This window comes from Brienomyrus brachyistius, chromosome 15 (assembly GCF_023856365.1).
Source record: "Brienomyrus brachyistius isolate T26 chromosome 15, BBRACH_0.4, whole genome shotgun sequence".
NCBI lineage: Eukaryota > Metazoa > Chordata > Actinopteri > Osteoglossiformes > Mormyridae > Brienomyrus > Brienomyrus brachyistius.
Genome location: NC_064547.1, coordinates 1,687,737 through 1,714,141, shown reverse-complemented (window position 1 = coordinate 1,714,141; position 26,405 = coordinate 1,687,737). Strand labels below are relative to the sequence as shown.

Below are 26,405 nucleotides of genomic sequence, written 5' to 3'. Positions count from 1 at the left end.
AGCACATATAAGATTTTGAAATATAATATGAAAATGCTATTAAATAAGTAAGAAAGTAATTTAAGAGCATTAGCTAATTCACGGGTTAGGGCCATGGATTTGGTTGGTGGTTTAAGTTAAAAAATAAGGCAAGCTGTAATATGCTTGGTTAGTGACCTTATAATCAGCCCATGTTCCTCCAACAACGTAACCAGCTATATCCAACTGAACTGCATCATCAGCTGAACGAAGTGTACTCATGTTTTATAACCTCTGTCTTTGCATTGCATTTTTATTAATCTCAGAGAAGAAATTCTTTATTTAAAGAATTATTCGTTTGTAGTTGCAAATGTAAATCATATGCCATATTATCGCATATTACCCATAACTTACTAATGAAGCAGAAAAGTGCCCAAAACAGAGGAACTTCAGTTACTGTCTGGACGTCAAGAAAGTATATTTTGCAACACGGTTTGTAATGTGCATCCTTTACACACTTACTTTTTTTAGGACAGTGAGACAGGGCTATTAGTAAGGCCTAAGTATTTATATATAGCTGATGAATCATATAGTGTACACACAAAAATAAAAGAAAAATAATATACGACGTGCACGCAATTAAACATCTTAACGCTACTGAGCAGCAATAGGTGTTGGTGCTGCATGTACGTTTCGCAGACGGTGTGTCCGTAAAGCAGCCCCCAGCTTCGCGAGGACGCAGCGGCGCGTGAACATGCTCGCCCCGCCGTCGGGTAGAAATAGCGCGCATGTCCAGCGCGGGGCATCGTCGCTATAAGTAAGGAAGTAAAATGGCGGACCTGGCAAACGAAGGTAAGGGGTGGCGGAGCGGAGGGAAAAGCAAAACAAACACTAATACGTGCGTGTCGGAGTTTGAAAAAGGCTTCCGGGGCCGGTGAGACCGTGTGAGGCGGGCTGGCGGCACCGAGACACCCGGGACTAGACGCGGTATCGACGGGACGGCGATAGCGTTACATGTCTGGCAGTTGGCGTCGTACGGCGCGTTAAATTCCTGGCCTGTGGGATAATCCCACACGGGGCGAAATTGGGGACAGCCAGGCCAAAGCGGGGGGCATTCGGGTCGGGACGCGCCCCTTTAGCGGAGGGCATCGCCCTGGTCTCAGTGCGAACCGGAAAAAAAACGAGCTGTCGGTTTTGTCGGTGGCCGTAAGCATCGGCACGTCTGGCTGCTTTTGGACAGCATCGGCTTATTAATAGCCGTCTGGCTCCGTAGTAGGTTAAGTGTCAAATGAAATAACATAGTCAATGGATAGCTTTCCTATGGCATTCTTACAGATATCCTTTAAACTGTTGCTTTATTTTTAGGTAAATGATCTATTACTAGACATTCATCTTTCCTTTAGGATCTTCAGCCTTTTTTTTCTTTTATGGAACTGCAAACCCAATAACGTAACCGGGCAGCTCGCTTTTTCTGAAATGAATAAAAAGCCAGTCTGTCTCGCTGGCATGCTTTGAGGTGCAGCAATGAAAGGTGCAAAATGTTCACTTTCTGTGAACGTCGCCATGGCGGTTTTGTTCTTGAAGGGCCAGCTGTCGCCCAGCACACAGCCTAATGACAGCAGCGCGTTAGCAGGTATGTTAGGAAATAGGCGATACCACGTTTCATTTTTAACAAACTGCATATAGGTGTGTCTTATGCCAAACGGGTGAATGATCAATGGGGTAGAATTATGTGTATTTTTTAAATATCAGTCGCAGCTGGGCATGAAGGGCAGCTGCTGCTCGCGGTGTCATTCGGGCCGAGATGGATCCGGCCAGGTGTTTTATTAGAACTGCCTGTCTGGCCCGACTGAGCCTTTTCATCTCCGCTACATTGTGCGGAGTTTTTTTCTCCGAGCCGTCCACTTATCTGTGCTTTTTTACTCCCCCACCTCTGCCTGACTTATTTCTTCACCCACTGCAACTCCAGTTGGTTTGTGTGTTTTGCCGATCCACGTGAAGTTGCATCTGTTGTTATTGCCACACGAAATGTTGCCCCTCCTCTCACGGACTTGCCTTGTGTCATGAAGGACGCGCCCTTGACGATTTCAGTGCTGTTTATGGCTCAGTAGCGCTCATCACGTGTGCTTATCCTTTATTTAACCTGAATGCCACTGTAGTAAAATCCCAGCTCAAACTCTGTCCGGAATAGCTCATGATGAACCATAATGATATATTTACTGTAAGCCAAAATGTGAAATATTAATTTGTGTCCATCTTCGGTCATCTCTTCCTGCTCAGGGTTATAGGGCCTGTTGAACGTTCTCTATTGTACAGTGAAAATTTGGTTTTGGGGCTGCAAATGTTTTTAGCTGAACTTATTCAGTTTTAATATGGAACAACCTTGCAAGGTGTCCACAAGTTCATGCATATTGGATTGTGGATTGGTGGTTGAATGGAACAGATATGGTGATAGTGGAGATCGTCATAGATTAATGCTAAAAACCCATGTAATGCACAAGTGATCTTTCAGCATAATAGATTAATTTTTCCTGGTGTTGGGATGCACTCTGGTAAAAGTGAGACTTGTGTATTTGTATCGCATTGGTAGTGGTGAATTCTGATGCCTTTTGCTGCACCTGGTAGTACTTGGACCTGGGGTATTCTTAGAAGTACAGTGGTACTGAAATTCCCTTTTATTTGAGCAGTCCATAATCTGCTAAGGTTAGTGGCAGTGTTTGGGGCTGTATTTGTATAGAATTTTTATGGATATTATCTTTAAATTGGTCTACTGGAACAGGATGTGAGGCTGTCATTGCTTTTGCAGCTGTGAGTATTTTTATGGAGCGAACATAAGTTGTCATGAGATATTGGGAGGCACATTGACAGAGTTTAGTCTTGTGACTTGCAGCTCACTGAACTCTTGCCAGTAACTCTTAAATTGCTGGTTTTTGTGCAGGAACCCAGAAATTCCTGTAATTTTTGACTGTTGACATAAAAAATCCCTTGCATCAGGTTTTTCATTAATTGTTTTTTTTTTTTTGAGGGAAACCTTCCTCTGCGTGACTCTTTGCACAAAATCGGGTCTTAAGATAAATATCATCATAATTATAACCAAAGTTTATTTTTGACCAGCCATTTTACGGATGTGCTTTTCAGGAAGGAAATACGGTTAGAATTTCTGTTCTGAAAAGAAAGGAACTGTAAGATGGTATTATCTATAATAATGTAGGTGGCTAAATTTGCTGACGTGCAGTATGTAAAATAGCATGCAGCTGGTTTAATTTCCATGGCTGTTGTTAATTTTAGTTGTTTTAATGCTTGTTTGTTGGTACGCCCCAGCTGTTTATAGGTAATTAATTAAAAAGCAGGTCTGTCAAAATCAGAAGGTAGATGCATACTTGAGCTGTGTTTACCTTGTTATCCATGGTTGGTCTTTTTGGAATAAATGCAGGAAGTCTCAAAATCCCTTAATATGCCACAGCAGTGATTGGCCAGCTTCTGCCCATGTGCTGAGTGAGCGAGATGCTTTCCTTTAAGATGGTGTGGCCTGTGTTTTGTTGAATATATGAAATACCTGAGACTTTTTGTTATGTATGGCTTAATGGGAAACACTGTCACTATAACATTCATGGATCTAGAATTGGTTGGTTCCTGACCGTGTGTGTGCGTGCGCATACAGAGTTAGTCTGTTATCTTCGTAAGGGTTTCCAGTAGGTACTGCAGTGTTCTCCTAGAGTTGAAGGAATTCGTGTATCTGTGGTGAGTGTGGGCCCAGTATGCCATCCAGGGTGTCCCATGCCTTGTGCCTCATTCATCCAAAGACGCGCGCTAAAGATCTTCAAGTTATGAGACATGAACGATCTTCATTGCCTGTCAGTGAATAATCTGAATGATCGCTACTTGCAGAATAACCTGGTAGAGTACATGTTGGCCTAAATATGGAGAAGAGGGATCAGCTAATTTCCCTGCTGCAGAACAGTGGAAAGGTTTTGGAGGAAGTTGCGATCTTAGATTCTAGAGCCAACCAGCAAGGCTGGGGAAGTTGTTGACAGGAAGAACATGAGAGTATTTTGTGGGTGACGGGAGGCTTTAGTGTTGAAGTTGTGCTGTGTGGGTGTTTGTGCTTACAGCAGTTTTAATATACTTCAGAAACATGGATGCTGCTACAAACCTCAGACCACAGTTGACTTTCTGAATGCTTTCTCAGCCTGCAACTGTTAGCATTTTGTCAGCTTGGTAAGAAGTTGTTGGTTATAGTATTACACTAGTGACCATCCTGAAGTTATCAGGATTTTGCTTTTGGTGGCGTGGTAGCTCGGTTTGTAGCACTGCTTCCTCAGTCCATTGGGTCTTTGCATCCTGCGTCCGCTGTGCCTTTGTGGAGTTTGCATGTTATTACTGTGTTGCCTTGGTTTCATTCAGGTCCTTTAGTTTCCTCCCTCAGTCTGAAAAGCTTGTGGTTAGGCTTATTGACCCATGAACCGGCATCTCCTTGTGCTTCCTGGGATAGGCTCACCATGATCCTCTGCTGGGTGAGTGCTCGGAAGATGGATGGAATAGTATTTTTGGAATAATTCTGGTCTTGTGAAGGATTGCCATTGGGCCAGCTCCTTAAGTCCTCCAGTAACCTCATCTTCTATCAGTACAGGCTAGTTTGAAGAATATAGTACTTGCAGTGGTTTCATGACAGTGGAGATGGTATGCCGCCTATCCAGTTAAGTAGACCAAGATAAGAAATGGACATACGAAAATGGCTTAATGTTGCTTTTCACCAAGCCATTGCAGCCATCTACTGCTGGTTACTAAGCCTTTGGCATTTCGCAGCCACGATGGTGATGTAGCTGTTAGTGAAACTAACTTTAGCTTTTCTTTGGCTCAGGTAACAGTTAGCCCACAATCTGTGGCACTCGCGTCAGCAATAGCTGCTGACAAGACGAACCAAAAATAACCACCCAAAAGCATGGTTGACTAACCCCACTGCCCCCCCCCCATCCCTATGCCTAGAGGTTGCCAACCATCCCATATAATATCGTGCATCCACCCCCTGCTCAGCAGACTGTATTGTTGGGGAACCCCTTCCCTGCTTCAGGCTTGGCTCTGCTTATTTATGTAAATTGAAAGTGCCAGCCTTAACCCTAAGATCTGCAGCTCATACAGGGGGGTGATGTCATGGTCCAGCCATGCCTACCATTATGGCTGATGAGACTGAACCTTAAATTTTCCTTCTGTTCCCTGGATACTCCCGTTTTTTGTGTTTAGTTATTTGTTTGTTTCCGGGAACAGCAGAAAGGAAATTTAGAAACATGTTGGTCCCTGGTACTGAAGACATTCAGTCTGGTTTGTGACTGGATGATCCTGGTTACCATGCTAAGAGGAGCACCAAGCTCAAGACGTTGCATACGCTGCAGACATTTTGAAATCTGCTCTGCATGTGTTGGTATCTGGGAGCAGAGAGTGCTGCACTTCTGCTCTTGGGTGATTCATGTTGGTAATGAAATCGCCTCGTACAATTGGCCATTAACAGGGAGTCTGGTAGCAGCTATTGTGCCATATTACAAGCAAGTGTTACTCCTGCCATGACAGTTTTATTTGGGGGGGGGGAGGCGTGGATTTAGAACTACTGGTTCAAGTGGGTTATTAGTGTGTGATTAACCAGCTGGATAGTCTTGGGAAACATTGCCAGGGAGGTGGGGTGCTCTCATGTCTAGCTCTGCTTTTAAAATGGAGACGGCTATGAGTGGTGAGTTGTTGCGTTTTATATTACCCTGATTTTTATTTCTTTCATATCAGTCCATGGATATTAATTATGATGTGATTCAGGTCATTATTTCTTTCCTTCAGGGCTTCATTTTTGACTCCCTTAGAATTCCTCTCACATTGAGAAACCGAATAAAGATGACAAACTGAATGGACATAAAACTGAAATCTAATTTTAATAAATCATACAAAAATCAGCTTTTTCTGGTTCGGCATAATATTAGGAAGCTTGACAGTACGGTCGCAGGTTTGATGGGTTGCCAGCCGTCCCCGATTGTATGGGATTGTCCCGTATTGGAAAAATAAAACGCTCCATTCCGAACCTACGCAGTGCCTGATTTGTCTCATATTTCGTAACGGAAGGTAGAAAACCTTCAGTATGTTCTGTTGGATATCAAGGCTTCAGGTGCAGTATTTCCAGTTCTTGGCAGCTTCCGGTACGCAGCACCAGTCTGTTCTGTGTCACTTATAAATTGCCAACCTATCGCCACATTACTGACCTTTTTGTTTGTTCTCCTTTTATAAGAGATGTCCACAAATAATCACATGTATTGGTGCCTCTACAGTGTCAACGCGCCAGTATTGCTGTCGCTTTCTGCACTGACACTGGAAGCTCCCCCCGAGGGACCCTTATCTCTTCCATAATACAACCATAACAATAGCACATGGCAGACTTCGCTGTCTCCACCAATCTTGCCATGCCTTCTTAAGACTGCCATCTGATTGGCTTGAATCGTATGTGTTTCTGTGATCTTTGACAGTTAATCAACATTTCCCGTTCTCTTATTTAAATCGTATGTCGCCATGTAGTTTATATTACCTAGTCTTAGTTGTTTGCCCAAGTTCTGTAGTAGAAAGCATGTTTGTCTGCTGGTTTGACCATTTTCTTTCCCTTCCATAGAAAAACCTGCCATAGCTCCTCCAGTCTTTGTGTTTCAGAAAGAGAAAGCCCAGAAGGTGAGCTGTGTGACTTTGTGCTGGTTTGCTGGGGAATTTCATTCTGGAAATCAGTGTTCCTGTTGCAATGGGTCTTCCCTTCCTAAGGTTATGTGGGTAAAGCCGTTCTGGCAGACGATGATTGACCACTGATTTTTGCATGTTGGCTGCTCTTTCAGAGATCAGCTGATGGGTCCAGTGCAGAAGATGGTGATGGTGAGTCTGGATTTGTAAGGCAGAAGATGGGCAAAAATACATCGAAATGTATTTTGATAAAAAATATCCTATTTGTAAGTGTGTCAAAATAAAACTATAAAATAATCACCCAGTAAAGTATCAAAATAAACTACAGTATTTTGATTTTAATAAATTCAAAAATACATTTCATGTATTTCTGTGCTGTATCAGCCTGTTCCTTCACAAGCACACTGACTCAAATGGCTAAGCAGAGGAGCAACATTTTTTGAGTACTTGACTTCATTTGTATTGTCTTAAGTAAAATCAGATATTCTGAAGTATCTTAAATATATTCCAACTACGCACATGAAAACATAATAAAAAAAAAATTGACAAAACCGCTTCCTTTTTTGTACCACAGATGAAAATTCAAAACGACAATATTTAAAATGGAAAATGACAAACACGATTTAAACACCTCTCAGCAATATCTGAATCTTAAGATACGAATAGACCTGAATGTAATTTGTAAGTCTTTTGGTTCGACACAAGTGATCAGCTGTTGGCTCTTATCGCCTTTCATTAAAATATTTGGAAACGCTAAACTTTTAGCGTTTAGCACACGTGACTTATTGCTTCTCTATTATGGGGGCAGTATTTCTTGTACTTACAAAAATAATGCACATTAAAGTGTTTTTTTATGGAACAAGTGAAATGCAAAATTGTATTTTGTAATTTGTGTTTAATATATATTTGAAATAGTCAGTCCTGCGTCAACGTGACTAATACATCTCCGAAAAACCTCAAATACACGCATCCAATGGTAAAATAAGCTTAGAGGGATTGCAATTCCAAAATTTATTAACCCGCACCAAACAAAATGAATTGCATAATAAAATTAATACTGGTGGCCAATAATGTAATTACATGAATTTTAAATAGGAAAAAATACATTAAGAAATTTGCATCATTAACATCTCCTGTGGGTCTTATGAGTGTCGCATTAATTGCCTAGTAAGTACTTCAACCAAACGTGCCGAACTCACTAACTTGTCCATTGTTGAGAGTCGGGAGTAGTGAGCCACAGCCACCATGCAGCCAGGCATGCACGCAGCAGAAAGACAACTGATTATGATATGCAGAGGGGCACCATGCGGCCAGGCATGCACGCAGCAGAAAGACAACTGATTATGATATGCAGAGGGGCACCATGCGGCCAGGCATGCACGCAGCACAGAGACAACTGATTATGGTATGTGGTGGGGCGCTGAAGCCAAGTTGCCTACAGACAGTCTACAAAAACCAAATATAAATGAATTTGAAAAGGTTGCTTGTGTATTTATATGATAAATTGTCATATTTTTAGATTGTTAGTCTGCAACTTTGACCTGTGCAAATGCATGGATACACAAAAAGTTTGATTCTTTAAGATCTGAAAACTTATTTGTCCGGTTCACTGAAAAGAACCAGTACAGAAGAACAATTTGTTCACCAATTGGACATCACTATAGTTCCCTTGAATAGCTGTTTTTGCTTGCAAGTAGTATTTCTCGTTAAGACCATATCACATTGTACGTAGTGCTTTTCTCTCCGGCTGCAAATCACGCAAATACAAATGTGATTCCATGTTGCATTGGACCTGGATAATAATATCAATCGCGAACAGATTTAGTGTGACGTCGTGTTGTAGCAGGACTGCATGTATTACAAATACTGGCCGTCCCTGTTTGCTGAAACATTATGTCAGTACAGGCACATCTACCTGCTTTTTTGTCACTAGGGCATTATTACTTTGCAGATTCAGACAAAGATGATGGTGGTCCGCCGGTGAAGAGAGAGAGAACATCCTCCTTAACGCAGTTCCCGCCATCACATTCTGGTAGGGTAGCTCTCCACACTTTGTTTCAATTCATTTTTCTTATATTTTAGTCTTATTTCTACCTTTTTGATTAATTGTAGGAAATTCGTAGTTTATAAGCAGTTCTTTGCATACTTTTCTGACTGACTTTTTTTTTTGCAGCGATAATTTTATTAATCTTATTTTGTTTATAAATTGCCTGGAAGCCTAAGTATTGCTCCATAATTTTAAATATTGGTGTTTTAATTTAATTTAACTTATGCTGCTAAACAGAGCTGCTAAACCGTTTTTCACTGTTTCTGTAATATTCTGTAATGAAGATCTATCATCTATCTTATCTATCTTTTTATTGCAGTTTCCAAGAACAATGTTTTCATGCCATCAAGTTTATGTCAGTCGCCATCTGGAAATTCTGACTCTGAACCTGGTGAGACCTTGGATTTTTGTTAGTTTGCTTGAGTTTGTCATTTAAAGGAAATTACATTTTTGTATTGTACTACTTGTTGCTATTCAATTCCTACGTATTTTAAAACAGTTTTCAATGTGCAGTGTCCCATGCCGTCATTGACGGTTAAGCAGGAGTATGTCGTGTCATCAACGCAGCCTGCATTTAAGCTCTTTAAGCTGTCACTTTGCTGTCCCACTTGTAGCTATTCTGTTAACTGAAAATTCCAGAGGTTGACCGTGGGAACAAGTGTGCAACAAATTTTAGCCCCTTCCTTTCTGCATCTTTTCATCGTGATATGACCACTTGAGCTAATTTAACAGTGTTCAAGTTACAATCACGATATTACGTTGATCTGCCCTTCTGGGCCTTGGACCTCCTTGCAGAAGAGAAGTCTTTCGGATTCCGTCTGAAGCCCCCGACACTGATCCATGGGCAGGCTCCCAGTGCAGGTGGGCCCCTCCCTCGCGTCTTTCCCTTCCCTCATCCTCATGTCTCTCAGTATATGCTGGCTTCCTGTCCATTGAAGCACTTAATTAGATTTGATTGAACTGTGTGGATGAACTGCTTAAACTTAATTAACATGATATGAATATTAAACGGTGCTTTAGCTGCAGACAATTGTTAGGAATAACTGTTATAGTGAAACTGTCATGATTGTTTTTCTTCTTAACACTTCTGGTTTGCGCCTGTAACTCCAGTGTGTAGTCCTCCATTTTAGGTAATGGGTAAGCCTAGTATCTTTCCAGTTTCAAAAATCATCCCCCTATTTATCCATCACCCAGCTGCTTATCCACCACAAGCTATTTTAGGCAGGTTGGGGTACCAGGCACGCACGCAGTGGGCTGCGGAGAAATGCCAGTCTGCCTAACCTGTGTGAGAAAGCCAGAGTATGTCAAAGAAGCCCCCACGGCACTGGCAGAACATGCACACTGCACATGAACTGTAGGCTGAGATTCACAATCCCAACCCTGGAGGTCTGAGGCAGCAGTGCTGCTTACAGAGCCGCCCTCTTAACACATTTATGTTTAACGCAGCTGAACTCAAAATCGCGAATCATACACATTGGGCTGGGAATACGGTATTCTGTAGGTCTTCTGGTGAAGGATATTGGGGGTTGCTCGGGGTCAGGGGACGTGCTTTACGTCAGGAAATCATCCAAGGGAATGACACGTCTAAGATTAACAGTCAGCCCCTAAGGCATGAAAACGACCAGTACTGAATATAGTAAATGACACTCTGGCTGAAACGGGGAACCCAGTGTCTTCAAAGACTCATTGTCAAATAGGCTTGAAATATAAGAGTATTAGGGGCAGTGAAGGCTGTGATGCTTTAAGCCCAAACCACGGGGCTGTCTTCTTTCAGGGGTCCCAAGCCAAAAGCCCAAGGAGCAGCAGCGCAGTGTGTTACGCCCTGCCGTCCTCCAGGCTCCGCAGCCCAAGTCTTTCATCCTGTCCAGTGAGTCCATGTCTGTTGACCTCCTCTATTCATCCAGTGACATTATACAGTGAATGTCTACTGACCAACTCTGTTTATCCAGTGACATAATACAGGAGATGTAAATCTGTGCTGCATTTTTAAGAGCCGAACGCGTTCGCCAGTATAGTAGTGTATAAACTGGACTGTTGGTGCAGTGCATGTACATTCATTGTTTCTTGCTGATGGAACTTCTCAAAGGTAAAGCTTTAATTTCTTAAGGAAGTGAATGTCAGTAGAAGCTAGGATGTTTCATAAACCTACAAACGTAACACGTTGTTAAGGACATCCTTCAGAAGCGTACTTATCCAGATGTAATGCCAAGGAAATCAACTTGCTCGAGTGACCCGTCAGCTATGTCGAGATGTATTTGCAGCTAAATTTGTAACTGCAGCTTGTTTTGTAGCAGTTCCAGACTCTAACAGCGGGACAAACGGAGTGAGTAAGTCCTCCGAGGGGAAGGCCGAGGGGCAGCTGACCTCACGGAGCACCGCGGAGAGCTTGGATGGCGTTTCAGAGGGGACGGCCAAATCGCAGGTAAGAAACGATGGCTACCCATTCTGACATCTTTGGTGTGGAGGGGGAGGTGTTTCTGTGTGGGGCATTATTGTCCAAGTGAGTTTCATGCTCATTTAATGCCCGGGAAGTAGGAAAATGGGACAACTCAGTGAAAACAATTGGCCCACGGTAGATTTTTCTCGAACAGAATATCAAAGATATTTCAGGTTTAGTGAACTTGATATTGCAGGTTGGGGATGTGATTTATTGATCATATCTATATTTAATTTAGAATAAAAATGTGCTGCTTAACAGTAAGCAGGCAATTCTAACCATTGTGGCCTTCAGTCCCTCAGATTTTACAGCAGATTCACTCAGTGTTTCCCAGCCCCGTCCTAGGAGACTCCCAGCTGGTCCAGCTTCTTAGGGAGCTAACCGAACCAGTGGCTTATTTAACCATGCAAATGCATAGATACCATATGGGACAGAGTTTACTTGAGTCCATCTTTAGCATAATTTGTTGCTGCATTTTAGCCTGCAGTTGTCCCATTGTGTCCTCGGAAGACTGACACACTGTCAGATTTCACAACAAGCACACTAGGCAAAATGTCTCTGGCCCCTTTAACTTCCTCCATATGTATTTGTTTTTATGAAATATCCTTAAATTTATTGGAGTGACATTCACTGTTTTCAGAGCTGGTATTGTACCATGGCAGCCAGGCTTGTCATAAGGACATCGCATCTTTACTCTATATTTAGTTACAGTGCCTGGCTTTAAAATGGTAAGCTTTTAAAATACCCATCTGCTTTCCATAAATGCTTGTCCAGTGCAGGGTCATGTTGAGCCTGGAGCTGGTCCAGGGCGTGCGACACCCTAGACGGGATGCCTGTCTGTCGCACTGGCACACAGACTCTGTAGAGACACCAATCCATGTCATTGTTTGTGGATGATGACGGGAAAATGAATGGGTTCCCCCATCAGATGGGTGTGCTGAGAGCGCGGACTGGGGATGTGAAAGCCACGCCCTGCACGTCTGTTGCCGCAGTGCTGTACGCTGCGCCGCCGTGCTAATGGTCACAGTTGAACAATGACGCAGTTAAGCAGTTGTGAATTGTGTTTTTGCAGTGCTCATGTTTACAGTAGATCATGATGGGGAATCCATGGAAGAACTGAGGTTACAACATTCTTATTCCTTCAGGTGGAGCAGAATAGTGAACATCTGGAAATCAAAGAGAGCTGTTCTGTAGCAAGCGAATCACAGTCGGGGGAGACTAACTACTTCTTACAGTACATCAGCCCCCCCAGGTAACGCTTAGGGGAATTAGCACCCCCCCCTCCCCCCACAGCCCCTGCGTGGTTTATTCCAAATTTAATTGTTTGTTTTTCAGCTCAAAGAAGGTCTCTGACAATGCCGATTCAGGATCAAAATTTATTTTTGGACAGAATATGTCTGATCGTGTTCTGGTGAGTCCTCGGGAAGCATTAAAAAAAAAGTACAGCAAAATACTTTTTATAGGTTGAAATGAGCATGAACACCGACAGGTTCGTGCTTTCCGAACAGAAGTAAGTTTGCTTATTGTCTCCATTCAAGAGTCCCCCAAAGTGTAATGAGTCGCCAGCAGAGGGCAGCAGAGAGTTCCCGGCTGCTCCAGGATGTGAGACTACCTCAAAGGATGCCACGCCTGAAAAAGGCAAGTTAAATAGGCTTCACAAATGAGTCTCAGGCCTTTTATTAATAATTATACTAATTTTGGTGGCCTATGTGTGCTTTTACCACAGTCCTGGCACAACATGTAACAAAGTACTTTTTCCATGTGTCATTGACAGCTAATAGCGTAGCTGAGTCTTTGGAGGAGTCTGCAGCAGCCTACACTAAAGCCACAGCCAAGAAGTGCTTGTTAGAGAAGGTGGAAGTCATCACTGGAGAGGAGTCTGAAAGCAACGTCCTGCAGGTATGCCTGACGATCCCCAGCGGCTTCCCCCACACCACAAGTGATGGCACCGTCTGATCCGCAAGTGCTTTGACGCGCTGGCTTGTGCGAGTAGAAGTGTGTTAATCCTGGTTTCTCGTCTCCCTAGATTCAGTGCAAGTTATTTGTGTTTGACAAGACGTCCCAGTCTTGGGTGGAAAGGGGCCGCGGCCTGCTCCGCCTCAATGACATGTCGTCTACTGATGTCGGGACCCTGCAGTCGAGATTAGGTAACGAGGGCCACTTTGCATGCACCGATAGCCCGTCAGGGCTAGCAGGCTAATGGCCATATATAAAGTCTGGTGTTATACGTGGTCTCATTACACCTTAGCAGTAAAGGATCTCGGTGATTTAAATTATCTATAACCTTTTTAATTAAGCACTTTTTTTTATATATCATGGTACCTAATAGTAATCACTCTCTCACTCATGAACGGGTGAAGTAAAAGTCAAACCTCTTACCCAAACTAGTTAATCACTCTTACTCCGCTGAGCTCCCAAATACATTGCCCCTTAAATGTAGTAATATTGCACTGACTGTTTGTACCTGAGTCATTTTTACAGTAGGATATTCTCCTAGAAGTGATTTGGAATTGATGGCCTGCTAGCTGTCGTTAGCTACCAGGCCTCATCCTGGCAACATTGCTCAGTTTTATATGTGATTTCAGTTGCTGCCAGTGACATTGCATTGTGAAAGTGTCAGTGCTGTTTATGAGTGTTAATGTGATCTGCTGGGCTGCGTGCTTTGGCACGGCCAGCTGTGGGGGGATATGTTACAGTCAGCTGATTTTAAGCATGTGCCTGTGCTTCAGTAATGCGAACCCAAGGAAGCTTGCGTCTGATCCTCAACACGAAGCTCTGGGCCCAGATGCAGATCGATAAGGCCAGTGAGAAAAGCATCCGCATCACCGCTATGGACACTGAAGACCAGGGGGTCAAAGTCTTCCTCATATCGGTAAGTGTCGCTCCTCCGGCTGCGTAGGACCATGCGACAGCCGCAAAGGCGCTGAGGCATGCGTGCCGTAACGTTAATGCGGCGAGCGCGCATGTACTCTCGCACCCTCAGCCCCATGCAAAGCTCTGTCCTGCAAACGTGTCTGATCTTCCCCAGGCAAGTTCAAAGGACACCGGGCAGCTGTACGCCGCTCTCCACCACCGCATCCTGGCCCTGCGGAGCCGCGCCGAGCAGGAAGCCGAGACCAAGGCGCTTGCCCCGGAGACAGAGGTGCCCCCATCCAATGAGGACGACAGTGACGAAGACGACATCGCCCCCGCAACCGGCTCCACCCCAGCCAGTGGTAAATAGCTGCCTGGCTGCGGGCTGCGCGTTTAGAGCAGCGTAAAGGACATGAGAAGCATCTCTCTGCTTTTAGCCGATCGCCTCCTGCTCTGGCGTGAGGCTGTACGTGTGTTAGCCTGTGCTGTTTTACATATCAAGTAAAAGCGGCAAACCTCTTCTAATCTGGCATAAGACACCACAAGTACCTATTCCTTGAGTAATTTCTGTGACTCGTTAAATGTGGGCAATAAGCACTTTTCCCTTCCTGCTCTCCAAGTGTCAAACTGGTGAAGTGCCAAAGCCCCAAATTGAATCTGACTTATTACCTCAGTGTTTCTTAACTCGATCGCAGACTCTGAAGTGCCTTAGGGACCAGTGCTTTCTCTAATGTCGTGTTTCCTAATCCGCTCCTCGGGGACCCCCAGCCGTTCCACGTTTTTGCTCCCTCCCAGCTCCCGGTGGAATTTCCGATTCGGGAAACACTGTGCTAATGGCTTTAATTCTTGCGGAATTCTTGAGTCTTGCGGGTCCCCTGTTGAAGTCTCAGCATGTGACCGTAAGGATAATTTGAGCAACAGCCCAATGAAGAGTTACCTCTTTAGTTTGTGAATGACTTCCCTGTGGTGGCACCCAGTCTGTCCCCCGCTTTGCCTGAGATCTCTGTAGTGAAATGCTGTCCCCCCCCCCCCCTCCCATTTGTGGTGCTGTATGACAGAACCTTCATGGCCCCCGCCGCCCCGTCAGCCACATGCTCTTCAGGGTAGGCACTTATGCTTGGGACTCTCAGCATAACCTTGTTTGTTTTTCTCCACCCGAGAGGGGGGTTGTTCCACAAAGCAGATTTTCTTCATTAGCCAGATAATTTAAGGCAAATGTAAGGATTGTCCAATAGGAACGCTACCCCTCTTCCTACTGTACAGTTTTCACATTTGGCTTAAGTTATCTGGGAAATGCGGCTTCGCGGCGCACTCCCCCTGGTGGTGGAGAATGCGGACTCGGAGCTGCTTCCATAGGGCATCTTCAGATCCTGCCGATTTAAGCTTCCTGCTGTTTTCATGGTATTAAATGCACTGACATCTTGTATCTTGGAGCTTTCTGCAGAGGACCTGAGTAGCAGCTAGCCTCTGCTGACTTGACGTCTATGCAGCCTTCAGCTGTCTCGCTTTTCAAGGGCTTTTTTTTGGTGATCGAGTTTGCTTTACCTCAAACTCATTCTCAGATATTAATTTCCTGTACTCGCCACACTTGTACTCTGACCTGTTTTTGTGTTAATGTATCTTCGTACAATCAGTTTAATCTTGTCTATGTGTTCAATTTTCTGTCCTGGTAGTGAAAGACCTAGAATTATTTTACCATTTTTGCACTACTTTGCCAGCACTTTGTGCCCAAATGTGGAGGTGTCTCCCTTTTTTGGAGCTGGCATCTTAACATAAAGACATGTTTACGGGTCCTAGACACATTTAAAACTCCCCGACTTGTGTGTGGTAAGGTGGTGTAGAATTAGTTGCCCATATCTTTCTAGAATGTTTGGTTTTTGTCTGACAACTTTAAGTCCAATGAGTTGGTGTCTGCTGTATTTACTGCCTTCCTGACTCTTTATGACAATGGTGTTTATTGCATTGTTATAACACGTATAACTGGAATTAGCTGGATTTAAATCTATCCAGTGAAATTTCTTAACTTCGTCTAGCTGGGCTTACTGTTTTATTTCGCAGGCTTATGGTTGTAGAAACATAACCGTTTGTTGGGGGGGGGGGGGGGGGGGTGACTTGGGAACATTGTACAAACCATTGAGCTTTATAAGAATTTTTTAATATATTACTTGTATAACAAGAGTGGATTTTTAAGTGTGTTTTGTTGCTGTTGACTTGCCTCACTGTTCCTCCTTCCCACAGCTAAACTTAAAAGCTGTAATGGGGAGCTTGAAATATTATTTACAGTTGGAAATAATTTTCCACTGCTTTTAGGAGATGAAGCAAATACAAATCAGTCACGCTAAGTTCTTTATCCTTTTTTTTTTATATACGAGTTTGATGTCTTGCGTCTACAAGAACACATGGACAAGGAGGATAAAACCTTGGACAGTTAAGATTTGGTTATCCTGTGGGCTTCCCGGGCAGGAAGGGAAATGCTCTGGGTAGCCTTTCAGTGTTTTCATGATAGCAGCCTTCCTCCGTCTGACCCAAGCCTCTGTGTCTGTGTGTCTGTGCAGCGCTGTCCTGCTGGTGGACACTGCGATTTTAAAGCTTACCGCCCCCATTCCTGAGCTAGCAGTTATCTCTCTTCCTCTTGTACTCGTGGCCTAACATGAATTTGCGTTGCTTGGTAAGAGGTTTCCGTGCAGAGTAGGGCCTGTGTGTCGTGACGTTGGGCTTGCGTGTAAATTCAATGCTGGGATTGTTTCTCTCTGCAGGCCCCCCGGAGGCTGGCGAGAGCGCAGAAGCCCCCGCAGCCGGCAGCACATAGCACCCCCTGTCTGCATGCCAGGACACTGCGGCTGGCACATTGCAGGCGAGGCACCGCAAGGGACTCCTCTCTCCAGTCCAATCTTTTGGTAGTAGCCTAGAAGAGACGGTCCACGCCGGATGTTTGACGGCTGAGCAGTTTATTCTCTCTGCGTTCATAGTAAACCAGGGTGATTATTTTTATTTTTGTTTACTGAAATCTCAGACCCCTCCCCCTTCCCAGCATTGGTTGAGGACTTTGCATACTCATCATATTGATGAGCTAGAGGGTGCCCTGTAGATGGATTTGGGTCCCCCGCCCCTTCCCAGTGTGAGGTTATGCACATTTTAAGACTTGTTCCTGTTTATGATCAGATCGCATTATTTGGCAGGAGAACGGAGACGTGGGACTTGCAGCATGACTCAAAATCATCACCTGCCGCAATTTTGTTGTGAACTTACTTTGTAATTTGCATATTATCATTCATTGAATGACCTCTGTTACATGATTACATGGTTAATTCTAATGTTGCATATTCCCTAGCTATACTGCTTAGTCACTTTTTGGCAACTGGTTTAATTTCACACTGTTAAAAAAAATTAGGACAAATAAAACTTGTCAAACTCTTTTTTTCCAGTTGGTCTATGCACAAACGGTCAAAACACCAATTTCGTAATGAAAATGTTACACTGTGTCTAGTATCTGACGTGCTAACGCTCGTGTGCTGATTTGGTTTCTGCTTGTGTATTGTCTGCTCTAAAATTTGTACATTTGATCACCAGTTTGGAATTGGTGTGAATTTTTTTGTGAATTTTTGCCCAATTCTTTAGGACATTTTCAATCTTTTTGCAACATTAAATGTTCTGTGTTGAGTACTTTTCATTTAGCGTTCAATTTTTTTTTTTTTTTTATTATACGACGGTCATCTATCAATAACACGCACACTTTCACACGCGATGTCTGATACGCGTGCTTGTGTTTTGAAGCTTTTTTTAAAAATCCACTTGCAGGGGTGTGAGGTTCTCTGCTCAGAATGTGGTTGGACGTCGGATTCAGCAATGCAGTTAATGCAGTAGCTACCCTCTCTCTAAAGCGTGAACTGCATTCTGCATTCAGAGGCTTTCCCTGCTGGTGCAACCTCATTGATTTGTGCATCGCGTAATGATCCACTGTGATGGTGAGATTCAAGCTGATTGGAGAAAGTGCTCTGTGATTCCTGAGTAAACTGTTCGAACAACTTAATGGACCTCGTGATAACTTCCGCTTATGTTACTCTAGCTTTTGTCTGATTAGGCAGCATTCCTGGAGCATCCCTTAACATTTTTGCTGTTGATGCTGTGAGCGCTGTGGTGACGGATGTTGTCAGGAGAGGGCGTAATGGGCCGGAACAAACCCAGGACGTGCACATAGGTCTGGAGTTGTACATGGATATGCTGAGACGTGCTATTAGAGAAGCACTCGTTAAGAAGGTGACACGTGGCTTGTCTGCACCAGGTTTTGCACTGGGAGAGATCCTCTTGGAATACTAAGTTATTCAGATCATGGCATTGCACAATAAGTGAACAGCCTGCAGGTCACAGTCATTGCAATAATTGTTTTCCTCTTCGCCACCTTCTTGTCAGGCAAATGCATTTCTACATAAGATTTAGGACTGGGTTGTACATTCAGATCAGATTATGCATTTTTCTTTTTATAATTCAAAGGATTTGTTTTGTGTGTGTTTCCAAAGAATTTGACTACTGGCACCTTATTTCAAGGCTTGCTTTGGGATCGGCCAATAATCCCTTTTTCCTCCTATGTTACATATTGAACACCAGGTGGCGCTGTACATACATGAGGGTAAGACAAGTCACCAGTCCGTTCATTGCAAAAATACCCCTATTGTAAGATAAATGGTAAATTTATGTAAATGCCCTTGTTTTGAACATTTTCTCAAGTTTAAAACTGGTTGATATCAAAATGTTCATGTGCTCCTTTTCTTGTATGGTAGCAGGCGTTTTGATGTGAAATATGTATTTTAACTTAAAGGGACAATACAAAGTAGAAGTACTGACGGAGATGTGTACAAATTCCTTGTGTATATTCTTGAACAGGCAGCCTTATAGTGTAAAGGGTTATTCCTTCTCATTTTGTACTGTTCACTGCAGTTCGTAGTTGTCACCGGTTTTCGTGCTTAACTTTTGTTTTATATTATGCTTATGTAGCAAGATACAAAGGATGATTCCTCTGCTCGCAGGGCTCACAAATGAATGTGTCGTGTTTGTACAATTCAAGGCATTGTTTCTCAGTACTGTGGAATTTCAAAATATAAATGCAATGGAATTGGCTTTAACTGAGTTTTTTAAGTCCTTTTTCCTGTCCTGTTTACATTGGACTTGGGCTGTTTACTGCAAATGGGAATAAGCAGTGTGAATGTTTATTCCAACACGTCGGAGAGCTTCTTTTCTGCTATAATACTAGTGAAATACAAAAAGCTGCTGGTTTTTTGTAGGAATCCCTCTGGTTTTGCGTTTGCACTCAGACCCTCCCTGTTCTATTTAACACTTAATCATTTTAGATTAAAATCATTGACCCACTTGTGGGGTAACTGTAGAATTTTCATGAGATTTTTTTTTTTTCTCATTTTATTTTTCCCTTTCTCCATTGAACCTCCATTACATTTTAATGGAATCCGTCTAAACTTATGCATCGTTTTTACCTTAAGAGCATAAACCAGTGTGTTTTACACACAGCTTGTTATAGTTGCTGTATTATTCAGCATAGTTTCTTTGCCTTTCTTAATATCATTTAAATAGCAGATTTCCACACCCTGACACATTTCAGCATTCCGGACACCCTGCCTCTGATTTCTGAGTTACAGGCATGTGGGGATAAATTCCAGGCTGTGTAGGTTTGATTGTCGAGGTGGTTTTACGTTCATCTGAGCAGCCTGTGTTCAGACTCTCCCCGGGTCACATATGAATATTTTAATCTGGATTCATTTCAGTGCAAAGTTGAATTATAGCAAGCAATGCAAAAGTATCAGTCTGTTTTCAACATAGGTAAAATGTTGACCGTATTGAAATTGGGCATTAAGCTGGAATTACGCGAAGCTACGCAACTAACCGAATTGTGTGTCTGTGTATATAAAATATATATCATACACACATTTTACGGATGTAACCTTGCTCTTATGAGCTTATATTTTGTTAAAGGTAAATCTTCCCTCTGACATCCTAGTAGGTTTTTGATCCTAATGTACTGAGTAATACGGCTCCAAAAGACAGACCTGGCAAATGGTCACTTGTGACCTTTTTCTCAAACTTTGAATCGCGATGATTTATTAATACTTATCCTGCCTAAAGTTACTCGGAGCAGGAAGGTTTTTGGGTTTTTGCTCTGGAGGTTTAAGGTAAATTTGAGTGAGGAATGGCAATTTTGACTGCCCACAAAATCAGAATTCATTTTTGAGCCCTGTTATCAACTATCCAGACTTTCACATGCTTTCAGCTTCAGTAAAAACAAATTTCTAATCTGAAACTATCACTTGTGTTTTAAAATGGTTTATGTGAAACTGTCCTATCAAAATGTATTTGATTACATTAAAACTTTTAACAAAATATTGGCTTCCTGGTTGTCTTAATCTTTGAATTTTTCAAGACGTAATATTAAGGCTAGAAATTATAATCACATAGCTTTTGTGTGAACGTAGCTGCTTCTTAAATGTGGAAGATGCTAACATTTCACCTATCTCCAGGGTTAATGGGGAATATTATAGTTGATCAGATAATCTGCTTAGCACTCTGTGTGCGCCCTGCTGTAATAGCGGAGAATATAAACTGAGCTCCAGCAGATTTTTGCATCTATGAGTGTCAGACTTTCAAAGAATGAAGGAAGATGTTGAAGGACTTGATGGTGTTGCAATAATAAAATTACTGGCCAGTGGTACTGCAACAGAAGATGTTTAATAGTAGGATGCCATTACCATTGAAAGAATTGTCGTTCTCCGCCCACCCTTCAGAACAGCCAGTGGGTCCTGCTTTTCCTGCAGATATATATAGAGAGGGGGATAAAACACGCCTGGTGTTGGGGGGAATTCTGCGTCTCACTGCTTCCAAATAAGCCGATGCACAGCCTCGATCCCGTGCATGTGGAAATAGCTGTGGACGGACTGGGGATCAAATATCTACTACGTCACTTCTGAAGAAGACTGCTTACCTTTTCAGAACTGGGTAAGGCATACAGTTTCCATGAATATTTAATTATTACAAAATCTGCCTCGGCTTGTGTTCAGCTAGTAGTTTATAAAAGTGTCTCTCAGTTCGCCTCCTGCGTATCTAAGGACATTAGTTGTCAAGGATTTAATTGAGGATTAAAATAATAAATTAAAATCTCTTAAGTTCTTGGATCCTTTTATTTCCAACCTGTTCCGAAGGTGCCATAACTAAATCAGAACTTCCTCTGAATGGTAACTGTCTCCATCCATGGCTGAAGGCTTCGAGTGCAGGCAAGTGTCTGCCGATCCAGAATCCCATGAAATGCCGCAGCTTCAGAGTTAACATTGAATTAAATGCCTCTTACCATGGTTAATCCATAATGTTTCCATGTAAATTACGTAAAAATTAATATGTGTCAGATTCCTCCTTCTCCACTACCATTTAGCCTAGCCTAGGCATTTGTTGCTAACAGGTGTATATATAGAAAAACAGTCTAAAAACGAGGCATTTTAATGTACTTCAGATGCTTTGTGTAAGCACTATCCATAAATAATGGGTGGGTTTTTTTAATGCATAAAATTTACATAAGTTGAGCTTTGTATGCTGTCCAAACACTTCAGAAATCCTTGCCATATTTTTTACAAGCAATCCCAAATCACCAATTAACCTCAACAGGATATTTAGATTGTATAAGCAAGTTGTCGCAATGTTGATAGCTGTTTGCTTACTACACGAGTAGACTGCCATGCAGAATCCTGTCAAGGGAGTAAATGAGATTAAACAGTTAATCCATGTTTTCACCAGTTGTACACTAAAATGTCACTTGTAAGTGTGGTCCATGAAAATGTAATGCTTATGTCGGTCTTATAAATGCAAACTGCAACTGGTATTTTAGACTAAATAACAAAAATTTTGAATTTCCGTTTCTTGCAACTGATATTTAATGTGGTACATATAGCAACTTCATCCCCTCTGATGGGACTTTTGCTGTAGTTTTCATTTATACACCCATTTCCAAAAATGTTGGGATGCTGTGTAAAATTAAATTGTGTTAAATAAAACAATATAGTGATTTATAAATCATATAAACCCATATTAATTTGAAAATAGAACAAAGACAACATATCAAATGCTGAAACTGAGACATTTTATTGTTTTATGGCAGATTTATGCTCAATTTGAATTTGATGCCAGCAACACGTTTCAAAAAACGTGATTTCCACTACAGAATCATGTCTGTTGTTAATGCAGTGCCACCCAAGGCCCTGAGGGTCTTGGTTATCCAGCACGGTTACTGGAATACCATGAAGAAATACTGTATGATTAAACAGCTGTCTTCCCTCCTGAGGCCCTGGATTGCAGACAGCGCAGTTTATGCCGCTCTCTCAGATGAGCATGTCATGCTTAGGCTATGGCTGAGTACATCGTAGAGGATTGTGGGCCACATTTCGTTTACAATGGCTCTGTGTCTGTATCTCCTTTGTCCTTGTACTGTGTCCCTCTCTGCCTCTCCTGGGTGGATCCGGGCTTGGGCCGCTTGGGCCCTGGACCTTAGCGGAGGCCTGAGTGATGACCCCCCCCCCCCCCCCCCACCCGCTTGGGGAGGCAGTCTGTGGCCATTTGCCGATTACATCATCCCGTAGCTTAGGCAGTGCCAGTTATTTAATAAGCCGTAGGGCTGTCTTAGATACTACACCTGGCCCTGTTGCTTGTTTGTAAAGACAGTCTGAAACCACTTTTAAGTTAAATGTTCCAGTACCTAAGGCAATGCTAGATGTTTTAAGAAGGCCAGGGGCTGTGTTAGATAGTACACTGTTTAACAGAAACTGCGGGTTTTGGGGTTCCAAAGCTCCTTCAGTTACCAAAGAGAAGCTAGAGAGTATGGTCGTAAAATTGGTTTTAAAATCCCATGTCATTCATGGCAATAGAATCTGACTTACTACAAGCCTTGGATTTCGATGATGTCACAATGATATTTCGATGATGTCACTGAGGACTAGGATATATAGTCTATTCTTGCACCTCGTAACAGATCTGCAGTTTGTGAATCACTCCATTAAGGTGCATTTTCTCAGTTTGATGTTGATTGTCATGTCTTGTGTTGGCTCAGATCATCGAGTTGTTTAGCTGCATTGCTGTGTTTTCAGCCAAAGGCCTGTCATTGTGGGCTCAGCTGCTTTGGTGTTATTTTCTTGTAATTTTGCCTCACTCTGCACAGTCCGGGGGGAACAGGCAGTGTGACACATATAGGGAGGGGGTGCTTGGAAAGTCTGTTCCCAGGGCCTGTGAACTCTCCCTCCGCCCCTGATAGCTCTTACAAAACCACCCCACATTTTACCTCTTGTCCTCTTGCAAGAACAGCCTGTTCACACTGTCAGATACCTGGATGTTCCATATTCTTCAAGAACTGTAATTCTTTGTTTCCAGAACTGGCAGTTTAAGCTGGAAGATAAAATTTATGCGTAAATGGTTGCTGTATAATGGAGGGCAATTACTTACAAGTAAATCACAAGATGCACCTGTTTCAATTTTTTTGACAAGGCAACAGTGCCAGATGACTGCAATCCATGTAATACATATGTCTGGCAGTTTATAACTGTTGACTGGAGATTTGCATAATGAACTTGTTCATTGTTATACGTGGATGTAATGAAATGCAGTGTAATCCATTCCGATGGGCTGCACCGAAGGCTTCCTCTACACCCCAGGGCTGACAATTGTACTTATCTAGCAGCATAAACTGTATAAAAAGCTGAATTTTGTGTGAGCACAATGCAAAATGCTTAAAATACTGTGAATAAATGCAACGTTGATGCAGAGGATTAAACACGGAGTCACAGAGGCTTGTGCTTCAGCCATCGAGGAAACACCGTCCAGTTTTACATCCATGCACCTCAAACATTCATTCCGATTTTGAGTACTTGGGTTTCTGAAAGTCTGCCACTGGCTGTTCCCTCTGAAAAGATGGGCGTTTGGTAGAATGTATGTTTGCTGTGTTGAAGCTTTTCAAACCCCCCCCCCCCCAGTGACTTTAAATGCTCATCAGTGGCTCATCATTCATGACACACTATCTCCCCCGTGCACAAAAGCCACAACTGCGAATGGAAAGAATTATCAGCATTCACTTTGCTGGAAATCTGTGCAGCTTTTCACTTAATGAATCACAGCTTACACTGGGAAACTCTGCAAATATTGCTTCTTTACTTACATTAACTACTCTCTATAAATCCTGAAAAATGTCCATAGGTTTTTTTTTTTTTTTTTTTTTTAATCTTTTGGAAAGTAACAAGAAATGGAATTCTTAAATTGCAATTATTTTTGAGAATTGGATGGGCCATGAAACTGTGAATTTTTGTAATTTACTGGCATCGCTCATGTTTCCCAGTTTACTGGCCTGGTTGCAAACATATTTATGAGAAAGTATATTTAATAATTCTGACAGTGCAGTCAGTGGTATTTAGTGCTATTCAGTCAATAAAGGTCATTTTCCTGCCTTGTTTTATTCATCATCCAATACTGTAGTAACATCTTATGGTGAATGTAATAAGTTTCCTGTTTATCAGTTATCATTACTGAATGTGAAGCAATACCCTAAATGAAATTCTAAATTATATACATACACCGCTTTAAATATTGGTGCTTCAGTACCACGTTAGCTATGTACATGCGAATATTGACTCTATTGAATAAAACTTGCTTATAAGCTGAGTATTGTTTGCTATGACAGATTGATGTCCCATCTAGATGTTCTCCTGCTCTCCTTTGGTCTGTGTGTGACAGGTGGGAGTGGTCTCCAGCAGCATTGGGGTGGAGGGATACTGGGCTACATCCAGGTCATGTGGTGTGGTAGTTACAGGGTTCACCATTTCCTGCTCCCTTTAAATGGCAGCCGCGCGGAGTGAGAAGTCTCCATATTCCGCACTGGTTTATGTCGGTGGCGGTCGAACAACAGTATTTGCGGAAACTAAAGGCACCATGGATTAAGAGCCGCTGTCTGGGATGGGAGCAGATTTCATGACGGCTACAAGCCGCCACGCTGGGTCAGTTTGGCTGGGTGATGTGGCCAAGGAGGCTTATATGACCACTGTCTTTCCCTGCTGGTATTTCATTGCATTTTTACCACTCAGACCGGGAGGCCTGTTAAGCCTGTCAGTGGTTTGGGCCAAGCGGAACTGATCACCTTGCATGTCATATGGATAGGTGAAGGATATCAAGCTGTAAAACCACCTCCTTGTATATTGTCTGCTGTGACTTAGTATGGTGTTTCATGTATATTTTCTTTAGTTTGTTTCTTTTTTTCCTTTTGGGGGGGGGGTTCTATGTCAGGGTTATGTTCTGTGGTGTGGATGTGCAGTGTTCAGGCCGTTGGGTTGTTTGTAGCGCAGTGGATATTGTCGCATTAATAGTCACCCAGGCCGAGGTCGGCCTGCTTAGCCCTGCCTCTGGGGGGGTCCTGCTCACCAGCCTTCTTGCCCTTGCTTGAGTTGTGTATTGTTGCATGTTTGAAGGTGGCCAGGTTGTTTCTTTTCCTTTTTTATTGATTTTGGTTTAATTGTATTTTTGATTTGTACCTGCATGTTGCATGTGGGATTCAGCTTCTGTCCTGGTTTATTTTATAAGTGAGTTACGTTTTGTACACAGTCTTAATTTCATTGTTCATCCAGTGAACATCCCCCCCCCTTCCCCCTGGTTGGGGTTACATGTGGTCCATGGGATAGAGACTCGAGTGATTTGATAGATATGTTAGTGGATTATTTTATTTTATTATATTATATTATATTATATTATATTATACACGTTTGGGCTTGGATGCCATTAAACAGGAATATTTCTGAGGATGTCAATCAGCCAGTTACTTATAATGAATGAGATGCCCATTTTAGAATTCATAGACTGAAAATGCTTTTTTTAAAAATGAAAATGAAAATCACGTGGTACCAATTAAAACCACCAAGAGGAGGTCTAACCCTCGAAAAGCAGACCTTTACCGGTGTTCCTGGCCTGCCTGCCGCTCTGTACTTTCACCACACACACCCCCCCCCCACCCCACCCCACATTTCAGCCTTTTTTTGCCTGCATTGCTTCCTGCTCCAATCCGACCTGCCCTGCATGAACACAGAATGCAATGAGGAGCAGGTGCAGGAGAAATCCTGCTGCCAGAGGTGTTCTGCTTAGGAGGCACCATAAAAAGTGACATGATTTACGTCTCGTCTGCTGGACTGAGAGTTTGGGCAAAAGAGCCTGGAGCGGACATCACTGCATCAATCAGATCATGCCAAATGCAGCAGTCGATGTTAGATTCGGAGAAGAAACAAGATCTTTCCTGACAGACTTATGGCTGTTTGCACTCTGCTCTTCTGCATCAAATCTAGAAAGCAGCCTTAAGATCCATCTTAAACCCCTAATGCCACAGTTGAGGCTATTGCT

General features: G+C 42.8%; 1 protein-coding gene across 4 annotated transcripts; it reads left to right on the top strand.

The window, feature by feature from the left end:
- Window positions 1–665: 665 nt before the first annotated feature.
- Window positions 666–19,108, top strand: LOC125708673 (ran-binding protein 3-like). 4 transcript variants are annotated; one of them, XM_048976382.1, is made up of 16 exons: window positions 666–810; window positions 6,599–6,654; window positions 6,813–6,849; window positions 8,609–8,689; window positions 9,024–9,095; window positions 9,500–9,565; window positions 10,479–10,571; window positions 10,999–11,126; window positions 12,287–12,393; window positions 12,477–12,552; window positions 12,680–12,779; window positions 12,916–13,040; window positions 13,168–13,288; window positions 13,871–14,013; window positions 14,170–14,356; window positions 16,751–19,108. In XM_048976382.1, exons 1-16 carry the CDS (start codon window positions 789–791, stop codon window positions 16,801–16,803), a joined length of 1,467 nt encoding a protein of 488 aa, XP_048832339.1. In that variant the 5' UTR covers window positions 666–788; the 3' UTR covers window positions 16,804–19,108. The 4 variants fall into 4 exon arrangements, with proteins under 4 accessions (XP_048832339.1, XP_048832338.1, XP_048832340.1 ...); XM_048976381.1 differs by having other exon boundaries at window positions 10,996–11,126; XM_048976383.1 differs by having other exon boundaries at window positions 744–810; window positions 6,813–8,062; window positions 10,996–11,126.
- The last annotated feature ends 7,297 nt before the right edge of the window (window positions 19,109–26,405 follow it).